The following is a 13,995-nucleotide window of genomic DNA, read 5'->3' on the forward strand; positions in this document are numbered from 1 at the left end:
CAGAGTTGGAGTACAGATTGCAGCCAGGCAGCTTGGGAACCAGAAGCATACACTGGCAAGCTGGGCTGCCTGCAGAAAAATGTAGTAGTTAATGTTTCTTCAACTGGCGATTTTCCTTATTTTTAATGGTCTTGTTGATAGGAAATGCATTTGCGCAATCTTACAAATATATTAATTGTTTTTTGTGGGGGAGTTTCTGAAAGTTTCAATTATTAGTGTACATTTTCTCTTGCTTGAAATTATTCTTTACAATTTCTGGGAAAATATTTACTTTCTTAAGCGATTTCTGATATTTGCTTTCTTGGAGACAAATCATATTTCGCTACAAGGTCACATCTTATCAAATAGTTGAGTAGATTCTCCCTTAATTTCTTTTTTCATGAGCTATTTGTGTGGTTACTACAGCTTGAAATCTAGTTAGCCATTTGGGACCAAGATGAACAATGCATGTCAACATAAAGAAGTAGAGAAAATCTGAATTTATTCACTCACTAGTATAGATTCACTTATATTTCTGATAAATACTGAACACATTCATGTATTTATTTTGTTTGTTTTTTTAAACCATAACAAGGGGAAAAGAGTGTACAGTGGATGTAAGTTTCGTATAAGTCTTTCTTTTTCATTACAAATCTAACCAAGACCTACAACAAGGTTAAAGAATATTTATAACATTGATGGAGGTTTTGATTCTGAGCCTGTCAATGCTACTCATATACAAGACATAAGAGTTTGGAACAGAAGCCTTCAACATACTTTCAGAACACAAATCCCAGCACAGTCAGTCCTAAGGTTAACTCTAACTCTTTACTTGTATGTTACTGAATTTTTAAAATTTATTTATAAAACATGTGCCCGCTTTGCATAATCTCCAAGTGCACTTACGGCTTTCAAAATACATTCTTGATTAAGAACCTACGTGCAGGCTACAAGAGCCAGCACTTGAAACACTCTCTGCACTAAGCAGCAACACTCAGTCTTAAACAAAAACAAAACCTCTCTACTAACTAACCCCCTTTAATCAACAAGGTTCAAAGTGTAAGGGGACTTTCAAAATTTCTGGCTGCATCTTGAAGCTGAGACGGAAGGGTGGCCAAAAATGATTTGCTCATGTTGGGAGAGTGCAAACTCAGTACTGAGGACCATCCACTGCGAACAATCTACATCCCCCCCCGTTCTCCTGAAATACAGTTTGGAGTCATAGTAGAATCATAGAATATCAGGGTTGGAAGGGACCTCAGGAGGTCTTCTAGTCCAACCCCCTGCTCAAAGCAGGACCAATCCCCAATTTTTGCCCCAGATCCCTAAATGGCCCCCTCAATGATTGAACTCACAACCCTGGGTTTAGCAGGCCAATACTCAAACCACTGAGCTATCCCTCCTCCTTGTAGCCTGAGATTTACAAGTAAGGTCAAGGATGCAGTGTACTTAAGAGCAACAAGTCATTGTTGAGAATCTGCAGATACAGGGCCCTGACTTGCTGAAAAAACATTTTAAAAAGCCTTAGAACTAGCTTTGGAAGTGACACTCTGTGATATTCCTTGATATGAACCTCTGACTTCAAAGAACAAATGCTTCAAAGATATCAGAAACTCCTAGAGATTGTAACCTATGTAAAAGATCCTTAAAACCTGAACACTCTGAAGGACTATGTTGACTTCCAATGGACAGATCCTGGTATTTTAGGGTAAGTCTTTTATGCTGAGGAGTCGTGTTGATAAGGGTTTTTGAATGTTTTTTGGGACATTTGGCCACTTCTCCTAAGCACTGACAATTTAAGTGAAGTCTTTAGCTGGGCCCAATGCTCTAAGCTACAATTGCTAGTCCAGAGGTAAATTAACCAAGTAGACCTATTCATCTAGCATAGTTACAGACAAAGGTACCTGTTGAAGCCACTGATATATAACTATACTTCAGAAGACAATCTTCTGGATGGGCATATAGTACAGGACAAAAAACCTAGAAACCAGAAAGATATTATATTCTAATCTTAGAAGAGATACTCATTTGATGTGCAACACAAGGCAAGTCACTACACTTTCATGCGACTACCGACGTGGACAATTTTAGGGACATTAAGAGAAATAAACCTCTGTCTAAAAATGAGTTTAAATACACCAGCACCACACCACCAAAACAAAATGAAAAACCATATATCCCTTAAGATTCTTAATCACACTCTATTAAAACTGTTTTTTCTATATATTCATTTAATGACTGAAATGTGAATTACAGCAATTCTAAAGACAGATACTTTTTTAAATGTCAGGTTTGGAGACAACTTACAATTGTTCTGATACCGTATTGCTTTTCCACTTTTTCTTTAAGCTGCTTAAAACAGGCCTCCATTCTCTCATGAAATGGCCTTAGCGCTTCAGTTACTTTCTCTCCATGAATTCGGATACCTTCTGCCAGGAATGGAATCTAAAGAATACAATTAGATGATGATGAATTTTCTGGTCTTCTCTCATAAAAGGAAGTAGAGTAAGGGGGACTCTACATATACTTAGAAGTAGACTTCTGAGAGGAATATGAGATTTTTAGGGAACACTAATAGCAACTAAAGCAAAACATGGTGATTTTTGGTACTATATATGATTTCATTTTCACTCTGTGTTGCGCATAGTCATTTAAAATTAATGTACGCATAATTCTGCCAAGCAATTATAAGGTACAGCTAAATTTATCAGGTTGAACAAATACCCCTTTATTTTATGTTTAAAAACCCCTCATACATACTGTACTTTAAATATGACTCAAAAGCTAGACCAGTGATACTCAGACCTCAGTGGTTCAGGGGCCAAATTAGCAATCCACATTACCCAAAAGAGCCACAGTTGTGTGAATTCATTGTTTCATTTACTATAGTACTACATATTCATATTTAAACAGTAAGATGGGAAATATGTAGTTTTTATATATATATAATTCTCACAGCAAAATGACTGACCAAGTACTATAATTTTATCAACTACAATTGGTCAATAACATATTAAAAGCGTCCTGATTGGTTAATAATTAAATCACAGTGTTTTAATATCATGTGCTGCAAAGAGCTGCAGGAGATACATTAAAGAGCCACTTGCGAGCCTGAGTCTGAGTATCACTGAGCTACACTATTAATATCAGCCCCACCAGGTTTCATGGGAATAAATAGCAGAGAAAAACAATCTTCACATCTATTTCTGTTTAACACATGCTATTTAGGAAACCCTGTGTTACCATGAAAAAAAATCTTAAGATATTGTACACCACATATTTGTTAAGAAAACATACAGATCTACATACCAAAAATGACAATATTTTTCATCATAAATTGAGTTTTCAATGATTTTTAGTAGAGAGCGAGGTGAGGGGTGGCGGTGAGAATAAATTAATTCTCTTTTATAACTGAAAATAATAATTTATCTGCAAGGCTGTGTCACAAAATATCCATGCCAACACAAGGTTATATAATTAGTTCATAGTGTGGAGGTATAGCTGACCTTTTAAAATGTTTAAAGAGAGACATTTTCATTCCCACAGCAACACAGAAGAATCTAATAGTAGGTCTATCTCATGTTTAAGAAAAATACTTCCTTTTCCAGATCAGCTCCAACCTACACAGTGCTCTCGTTCTGAGTCAGATATTCTTTGCAGCAATCAAGCTAAGAGGTTTCCTCTTAATAATTCATAATTAAACTGTAATACTGATTAAAAACAGATTTTTTTAATATGACGGATCAGCAATCTAAATGAGCAGACTTATTAGTAAGGAGGATAAGAAGTACACAATTAAATTACATGTGAACAAATTTAAGAAATCTTATCAAGATGAATCCATGAATAAATGCATTTTGTGCTATTTAACAGCACACAGCTGTTGCTTCTCTTGGCACTCTTCAAAAAAATACAATATTTCTACAACACAAATACAATATTTCTACTCTATCCACTTTTATTTATAATCCATATGGATTTGTACTCAGTAGCAAAAAAAATAAACTTTAGAATGGTCTTGTTCCTAATTTTCTGTCTATAATAAATGAATCTCAGTTCCCCTCGGGCCAACTAAGGAGTGCATTGGCTCATTTGTTTTTCTTCGCTATAAGAGAATGGGACGACTTGGGCAACATATCTTAAAATGTATAAATATATTTTTGCAGAGGTCTACTGTAGTTTGCAGTGCATATGTTGGTGGGGGGAGAGTATGGGTTAAGCATTCTCTTTAGTTATGATGGAGACTAGCAGATGCCAATGGATATAGTCAAACCTGTGTGAAGTTCCTTGATGTTCAAGAGCAGCTGAACAAGGAAGATTAGCAGCCAAGCCTGTCTGAACTAGTCCAGTCTAGTTTTGAGAACATGAGCACCTTGCATCCAGAGCTTAATGACATTGGATTAAAGGGTTTGCTAAGCAAAATTCACAGAGAAGACCAGATATGCCTGAGAGCAAGGAAACAAGGAAGACAGAGCCCAATATGAACAGGGCTGAATTTAAGAACTTGATGGTGTCTTAGTTTGGGTTTCTGAAAGTGGAATTGTTTTGTGCAGTTTTGACCACCTCTTTTCAAGGTAACCAGCACTTGTGTACATTTTGTTTTCAATTTCTCTTCCAAGAGAAACTGACCTACTACAGTGCCCCAAATCCTAATGCTGCAAGGACCATCTTTGTCCCTCGCCCAAAAGGAGACAGGTAGGTCTGGTTAGCAGTGGTGTAGAATTTTGATAAGGGGTATGTGTGTGTAAGTCAAGGGGGCGGGGGTTAATTGAATGTTATGTTGTTGCCAAGTTATTTGACCTTAGAGAAATGATCAGTTTATTTATTGACATATTTTAAAAGATTGTGAAGGGTGCCAGAGCTTTAGATAAGTGGTCTTATTGTAATGTAATAAATGAAAAAATAAGCACATATCTAAACATTAAAGATGGGGGGAGAGGGGAAGAAACAAAAAACAAACAAAAAAAACCATAATGTATCCATATATTATTTATGCCATAATATATTTTTCCTTATCCTCTCTTTTTAAAAGTTTATCATGGCTCTAGCTGCCGTTACTTCTTAATATCATTCCATGATGTACTACAGATAGGGGTTCTGGGTTTTGGTTTAAACAGAGAGCTACCAGTAAAATCACACCAATTCTATTTTTTAAAATAATTGAGCACCTATGAAAATTTTACAAGAAAGGGATTTTTTTTTAACTTTGCATGTTGTATGCTGTAATTCCTTTCACCGGTATGGGAAGGGTGCAGAAATAATTCTTTGTGCTGTGTACTAGTCTTGGTATGCTCTAAGTATAATGGCTAGAAGTTGAGTGACTATTGCACTGAGATGAACTTCATTACTGTCATGTGGTGATGAAACAGCCTATTTCAGATCTAAATGATACTGTCAAATAAAATGACAGGATCTGATTTTTCTAGGAAGTGAAAAGGCACAAAATTAGACAAAAACAAACACCTAAAATGAATACCATAGATATAAAAATACAATAGATATAAAAACTAGAATATTAATGGTTGAGCAGCACAGTCATTTCCCATGAGAGAAATACCATGGCATTTCATAGGATTTTCATGAATTTGAAATAATGTTCAAACACCCGAAGTTTGGATCTTTTTGTTGTGACTGTTTTAAACGGTACTAATTTAGGGTAGTAGCTTGAAGTACACATTAACAGAAGGCACCAGACTACATGGAAGCACTGAAAAATGAAGTTCTCATCCACAATTTAAGTAAAGCCACTGAATTTTCCCCACACATTGCTCCATCTCTCTGTACTTCCACCCTGTTCTGTAGGGGCCTCTCCAGAGAGTAGTGCCAATTTTGAGACTGAGCCTAGAACAGTGGTCACCAACCTGTAGATCATGATTGACTGGTCGATCCTGGAGACTCTCCCAGTCGATCGCGATCTCCGGCCACTAAAAGTCTGGTGGTGTAGCGGGGAAGGGGGGCAGGGGTCTCCGTGCGCTGCTCCTGCCTGCCAGCACCACCCCTGCAGCTCCCATTGGCCAGGAACGGGGACCTGTGGCCAATGGGAGCTGCAGGGGCGATGCCTGTTGAGAGAGGCAGTGCACAGAGCCACATGCTCCCCCACAGGGGCTGCAGGGGCGTGTTGGCCCTTTCCGGGAGTGGTGTGGGTCTGGGGAAGGCAGAGAGCCTGCCTTAGCCCCGCTGCACCGCCGCCAGGGAGTGACCTGAGGTAAGTGCCACCTGGCAGGAGCCCGCACCCCAGTACCAAGCCCTAAGCCCCCTCCAGAACATGCACCCCATAACCCCTCCTATACCCCGTACTCCTACACCCCAACACTGTCCCAGCCCAGAGCCCCCTCTTGCACCCAAACTACCTCCCAGAGCTTGTACCCCTCACCCCCTCCTGTGCCCAAACCCTCTGCCCCAGGCTCAGCCCAGATCCCCCTCCTACACTCCAAACCCCTCAGCCCCAGCCCAGAGCCCACACCCCCTCCCAAAACCAAACCCCCTGCCCCAGCCCAGTGAACGTGAGTGAGGGTGGGGAGAGCAAGCAACGAAGGAAGGGGAGAAGGAGTGAGTGGGGTGGAGCCCCGGGGAAGGGGCGGGGTAGATCCTAGTTTGCACTTAAATTCAAAAAGTGATCTTGTGTGTAAACAGGTTGGAGACCACTGACCTAGAAGGTACCCAGGAATGAGGTCTTAATCTTTGGCCTCTCTCTCTCCTGCTCTCTCTCAACAAAGATTACCTTTCAACTAAAGAGTATCAATTAAAGATTATTACCAATTACTTGTTTCCGGTGGTGCCCATGCACACAAGTTACTGCATAAAATGATCATCTTACTGCCAACACTTATATTTAAAAATAAGACTATATAATGAAAAAAATTGTATTCTGTTCCAAATACATGTTTTATTTTTCACTTTCCAAATAGAAGGCACCATCCCTACCCTGAAGAGGTTGTTTTCCAAAAGACAAATGAGACAAAGGGAAGGTGAAGGGGTGCAACAATACAAACAAAATAGTCACGGAGGTAATTAACATTCGATATCATAACGTTTTATTAACACAATGATCTATATTGAGATATCAAATCTCTGAGCACCTATAATATGCTCAGTTGAGATACAGAAACCTATTTATTAGGAATTGGACTGAGACTGCCAACTTACTGTGTTTCATATTGGCCAACAGATACCTACTGCTGAGCTGGAGATGAAGTCAAACTAGTGATTTAATGGAAAAAGGCTCTATACTGTATCTCTCTCCAGTCCCTTGAGCCATCTTGTTCCTTATGTGAAATAGTGTTTAAAAGTTTTCTTTAACCTGCCACCTTTTCTATGAAGTTATGCTATTTGAAAAAGTTTTCAGGAATGTTTTAGGAATCATGACCACTCTAATTTTATATCAGGTAGTTTCAAAATTATTTCTTTTGGTTTTTGATTTTTATCACTTATTGGTGACAGCTTCAGAAAAATATTTGTTTGTATTAATCTCTTGTCTTTAAATTGCTTTGCTTCTATCATACTTGGAACTAAACTGGTGACAAGAAAGTTGTCTGTATTTTTAAACATGTTGACAAAACAAAACTTGCAGATTTTAAATAATGCATTTGCCAGTGTTTATTCTTATTTTAATGAGTACGTGTTTCCAGCAGGATGATCCTCTTTTGGGGTAAAATGTGTTCATGAGCACCAATACAATTCATTTTTAATATGGTCATTAGGGGCAATGACAGTGCTGACATGAAGTTACTCTCTTGGGATCAAATTATTTTCCTCTCTTGAATCTGAAGTCCCTAAAATCCAATCTACAGTAAACCTTACAGGGGAACAACAACAATTAAAAAATCAATAAAACTTTTGCAGACCAAACTAGTGTTTGTTCTGGAATAGTTTTATGGCCTTTCAAGGATTTTTGAATTTTATCTCTGTGGTCTCTACAACATCTAAAATTGAATCCTCTAGAAATTAAATTATTTCATTTATAATAAAGACAGAATTGAATATAAAACACAATAATAGACTTTTTTCTGGGTAAAAACATTTCTAGTCACATCTGTGGATTTTTATCATAAAATTATTCTGAGGCCAACGAAAAAATATCAGAGTACAGCCTTCCAAAATATCAGAGTACAGCCTTCCAACAAAGTTAGAATGGGGTTTCCTGTTTTTCCTGAAATGTATTCTTTGGAAGACAGAAATGTAGCTCTTCACAGAGGAAGGATGATACTATGTTTAAGGCACAGGACTTGGAGATCTGGGTCCTATTTCTGGTTCACTACAAATATCTGTGACACCTCTTAAGTTATTTAAAGTATGTTTCTTCTATGAACAGTGATTGTAAAAATGGCACTGTAGAGTTCCACTATATATATATATATAAATATCATAATATATAATGTATCATCTGTGTGTCTGTATGTGTATATATAGTCGTGTATATATATATGTATATATTATATAATTGTAATATATATCTACACACATCCATAAACACATTACAATTTTGTAAGGTGCGCTGGGAATGACGCAAAGGTGTCGCAGAAACTCTTGCCCATTTACTATACATTTCGTGTATACGTGACTTTAATTGACTATCTGTCATACACAGTATACAGTACTACAAGATGCTACATATGCACATCTGTGGTTGTAGAAAAAAATGTGTTTTATATATATATTATCTGGAGAAACAATAAGTGATCATGTAAACAGACAACATTATAAAGCATTTGCACAAGGAGACAGACTTACGGTTGAACATGTAACCTAGGGATTTAAATTCTGAATTCTTAAACTGTAAGACTTGAATACTCTTAATTTAGTTTTTATTGTAATTCTTCATTAATTTAGCACTATACTGGAAAAAATTAGAACTAAATTTACAACAGAATTGGCCAACACAATCATAAGGTATTGAGTCATTTGAAAGTGAGAGAGTGTATTTATCTCTCTAAACTGGTAACAGGAGAGACTATGTAATAAAAAATGGGTTAATAATGTTAGTCACTTGTGGGATTATCAAATGACAAACTATGTCAGATTTGAAAAGATGAACTTTAGCTCATGTTCCAAGACAGTCTAAATGCCACGGAAATGTATACACTAGGGTGAATGGTTTGATGCCTGAATTTTGTCACAAGTGACAGCAGGCTGCCTTTGTATGTCAGTTGGCCCAGGCATGATTTGAATTAGACAGTTTACCTGCCATGCTATGAGGTCCTTTAGTTTTTCTATCTTTTCATGATCTTCTGGATGCTCATGCATGTATTTTTCAGTAAAAAAAGCCTAATGAAAACAGAAAAGTACCAGTTATTTCAGAAAATGATTGAACATTTACTATCTAGGAAGGCTTTTAGTTATAGCAAAGGAAAATGAATCAAACCAAAAGATTTTGCTAAAAAATATCAGTAATAACATGTCTACAAATACATAATTAAAAGCAATGAATGACAATTTAATAGTGCCTGAGAGCATGATATCCATCCTTTGGGGGCAGTAAAGTAGGGGGAGGAATATTATCATATGTTGCTCATCACTGAACCCTCTGGTCAAGCAAGAAGTACTGCTGAAGGGTTCTGCTTAGTCCGCCTCATCGACAATTATGGGTATTGTGCCCAAGTGCAATTTTGGGGGTCACCAGGAAGATTAGTTAAATTTTGAAGCCTACAATACGTCTTGCAGCACAACAACATGATTTACATTCCACAATACTATATATCAGTGTCCAGTGGTTTAGGCATCCTATGTAGGTAAAGTAGGCCAGGGATATTGGAGGCTGGAAGAGTTCTTCCGATAACAGGTCAAAGAGTGCAAATCACATGTCTCCCTTAGTTATCTTACAAAAACTTATTGCCTATGTAACAGCAGTTTGAATAGGCACTAATATAGTTTTTACATTTTCACCATTTTTATACTAAGCTCTCATGTGTATATATTTATCAGACTAGGTCTGTGATAAGCAGCTGAAGTCATTCAAATATATTTGGATGGACTGTATACTAACTAATATATAATAATAATGCACTTTCACTAAATTAATCCCAATTACTTTTAATTCATAGATGTTAAGGCAGGAAGAGACAACTGGTCATACTAGATGATCAAGTAGTATAACACAGGCCACAGAATTTCACCCAGTAATACCTGCACAAGCTCCAATACATTTCAGTTGAACTACAAGCATAAATTTTATAAAGTTATCAAATCTTCATTTAAAGATTTCAAATGATGGAATCTACCACACCTCTTGGGAAATTGGTCCAATGGTTAATAACCCTCACTGTTTCTCTTTCTTCAACCCTTTATAAATATCACCCATTTATAATATACTCGAGACGTGGAAAATTTTAGCTTTCCAAAACTGACCTATAATGCATAAGTTTACTCATGCACACGTACACACCACACACACTTAATTAGATTCCCTGACCAAACAAAGCTAATTTTGAACATACCTTTTCATAGTTCGTGAATCCTCCCATGACTGCAGGATCCACAATGCCATTAAGTAGCATAGAGAGGGGGTTAATAGGTAGATCTGCATCATTCAAATGTTGTTGAACCATATTATTGATCTTATCATTTGTTAACTGCATAGTTTCTATTGCATTTTCCAGTGGACTGATTTCAACCTAAAAGAACAGCACAAAAATAAGTTTTAATTACTGGTCCAGTAGTCATGTAGCAGGTCACGGTTGAATAGTTTGCTCCCCACAAACCATCCCAATGATAACTAATAGATTTTAGAGTGAAAGAGGAATTTTAGTCAATAGCTGCAGGAAGGTGCTGTTTCTACTAGGCAAGATATATAGTGTCAATACTGCGATAACTGATATGAGATAAACAGATAAAAGGTTTACTATTTTTCACTCTTACAGCATAATTACTGCATAGACCAAGGCTCTCAGAAAGATCAAGCAGGTCTAAAACATTAGAATTGCTTTGACAGAGCCCAAGTGAGCTTCTTGTGAGATACTGAGGAAAACTATGCATATGAAGACTTATGGACAAGCAGCTCTTAGTGGGTACAGAAGCGTGATCCAGACCCCATTATGGTAACAGCAGAGCCAGCATCTTGGACTGGATTGTCTGTTGGACTTTAAAGATGTGCTCTTCAGATACTTAAATATTAAAAAGGAAGAAGGTACTTCTGCGTGGCTTTTGCAGTATCTGGTAGCCTCTCAGGAAGTTGTATTAAATATGTTGTATAAAAGGCGATCATATTTGTCCAGTAAGTACCACTGTCTTCATTCTATTTTGGATAATTAAACCAAAAAGATGCTTTCTTCCCATACAAAATGGGAAACGACTGCCAAAATGGGAAGAAGTACTGTGGAAAGGGATCTGGGGGTCATAATGGATCACAAGCTAAATATGAGTCAACAGTGTAATGCTGTTGCAAAAAAAGCAAACATAATTCTGGGATGTATTAGCAGATTGGACATTAGGAAAAACTTCCCGTCAGAGTGGTTAAGCACTGGAAAAATTCCGTAGGGAGGTTGTGGAATCTTCATCATTGGCGATTTCTAAGAGCAGGTTGGACAAACACCTATCAGGGATGGTCTAGATAATACTTAGTCCTGCCATGAGTGCAGGGGACTCTGGACTAGATGACCTCTCAAGGTCCCTTCCAGTTCTATGATTCTATGATTCTATTCCATGGTCTAAAGTTATTACATTGTTTAAAGTAGGGGTCCTCAAACTCTTTAATAAGGTGAATCGGTTCTTAACAGAGAGATTGCATTGTATGCACCTCCCTCCCATTTGAAATCATACGGATCACCTCCCATCATTTGTGATCAGATACATCCTTCTGGCAACTACAGCAGTTGATTATGCCTAAAAGTAATATCTGGAAAATATTTAAAATATAGCTAAAATACATATAAATGTGACTAAACACCCTGTATGAGGAGAGCAAGCTCTCTACAGACCACCAGCAAGTACTCTGAATACCCTTAGTTATCCACTCACCAAATTTTGGAAGTCTCTCAATTAAAGAGTGTTAAAGTTCTAGCCTATTTATACAAAAAATGTTGTGGTAGAAATGGAAAACGTGTGTGATGGGGGTTAATTGGGGCCTGTTAGGAAAATGCAAGTGTGTAGTTGATTACACTCTAATTTACATAAACTCTACATAAATGAAGCACTTCTAGCTAGCTATCAGTTGCTTAGCATGCTTCTGAGAGCCACTTATAATCAAATTTCTTTAGTTGTCACTCTTACACCTGCTTTCTGATTAAATCAAGTCTGTTTTAATTATAATTTTTTAAAGTGTGTTTTGAGCATTATTTTAGAATTCAAGGTTTCATGACAAATGACTCTGTTTGTCTGCTAAGTTTGTGCACACAAACTTTTAAAATCAATACTGAACTTGTAAATCTGGTTTCAAACCAGAAACCTGATTTTAGAAGTTATTCTCATCCATTCATTACAGAAAAACACCAGTTTATTATCTGTGAGTCCAATTAAAATTTCAGAGCTCAAATTTAACATATTCAAATACTCACAACAACCTGTTTGCAAACAATCTACAGACCAATAAGTATTAGTAAAAGTGAAGCAAATAATTTCAAACGACAAATTAAAGGAAATCATAAACTGCTATTAGTTATTTACAAAAAGAAAAAAAATAAATTAATTCATCTATTAAATTATTTAATCCTCTCTAGTCAATGATTTGATGTGGCATCAACCCTTTATTTAAAATGGAATTTTCTAGTTCTATCAACAACTTATAAAATATTCAAAGGACTTTCATTCATTGTGCTCTGCAATGTACCCAGAGTATTTATATCAGGAATTAAAATGTTGTGTTATAGAGGTGCAAGATTTGCAATTATGCTGCTAGAGTTTTACCTGATATGAATGTTTATGTACAGCTAATAACTGCTTTTGTAGTAAATAGACTTACATAGTAGGTCAAAAGTCATCCTTTGCTCTCCTTACTTTTGTTTCTGTTTCCTTTTTTCAGCTGTGACTAATATAATCCTTACTTACAAAAGGCTTATAGAAAGAGCTCCATTAAACAGATTCATGCACATTTCTATCAGGTGCACAGCATTAAAAGTGCACATGTATAAACTGGATGAAGTGGCCTGTCAGACTGTGTTCTTGACTCAGAAGGTGAAGGAGTTTTCATCAGATATGCCAGGTTTTACAGAAAACAGTTCTTGCAACAGGGAAGGTAAATGCTATCATCTCTATCAGGATTATGTTGAAAATATAAAAATACAAAAATAAATCAAAATGTTTTATTCAGTTGCCTAATACTGTCAAATATCACATTCATATTCTGTTACTATAGATACCATAGTCATTTTCTGCATTACTTTTGTTCATCTAAATACAACTGTCCAACCAAATCTCAATGGAGCAATAAAATGTTTTTAATTAATCATATGCAAATTGTTCTTTCCCTTTAAAAAAATAAAATAAAGCCTCATAAGGAAGATTTAAAAACTGCGGCAAGTAACAACGTTTTCATTGCAACTTAAAAATTACAGCTAATTTAGTATGTAAGATATATTATGGATATATTTTATGTAAACAGTTTTAGTTATGAACTAGAAAAAAGGAAAGGAGTACTTGTGGCACCTTAGAGACTAACCAATTTATTTGAGCGTAAGCTTTCATAAGCTACAGCTCACTTCAGCAGATGCATAAAGTGGGAAGTACACTTTATGCATCTGATACTGTGAGCTGTAGCTCACGAAAGCTTATGCTCAAATAAATTGGTTAGTCTCTAAGGTGCCACAAGTACTCCTTTTCTTTTTGCGAATACAGACTAACACGGCTGCTACTCTGAAACCTAGAAAAAAGGAGGTACACATTTGTTAAAATTCTTGGTGAAGTTTTTAGGGCATATTTTAGCTAACTTTAAAAACTATAGCGAGAACTCAAACAACATTTAATCACTAATGATATTTACAAAAGAAATTTAGTCAGCACAAGTAATTTAATTTAGTTAAAGTCTTCCCTTAGATAAATTACAGTTAAATGATCCAATTCCCACTTTTAAAAAGTAATACTTTTGTG

The 13,995-nt window shown here is 36.5% G+C and overlaps 1 protein-coding gene across 2 annotated transcripts in view; it reads right to left on the reverse strand.

Annotated features, from left to right (window-relative positions):
• Positions 1-13,995, reverse strand: part of DOCK1 (dedicator of cytokinesis 1) — a 540,600-nt gene that overhangs the window by 40,499 nt on the left and 486,106 nt on the right. For both annotated transcript variants that reach the window (XM_074959163.1, XM_074959164.1), the window contains exons 45-47: positions 10,413-10,589; positions 9,160-9,243; positions 2,287-2,424 (exon numbers count right to left, since the gene is read on the reverse strand). In XM_074959163.1, the coding sequence (XP_074815264.1) occupies positions 2,287-2,424; positions 9,160-9,243; positions 10,413-10,589 (399 nt within the window). The remainder of the gene's footprint in view (positions 1-2,286; positions 2,425-9,159; positions 9,244-10,412; positions 10,590-13,995) is intronic.

Source organism: Natator depressus, chromosome 7, assembly GCF_965152275.1.
Source record: "Natator depressus isolate rNatDep1 chromosome 7, rNatDep2.hap1, whole genome shotgun sequence".
NCBI classification, from domain to species: Eukaryota; Metazoa; Chordata; order Testudines; family Cheloniidae; genus Natator; species Natator depressus.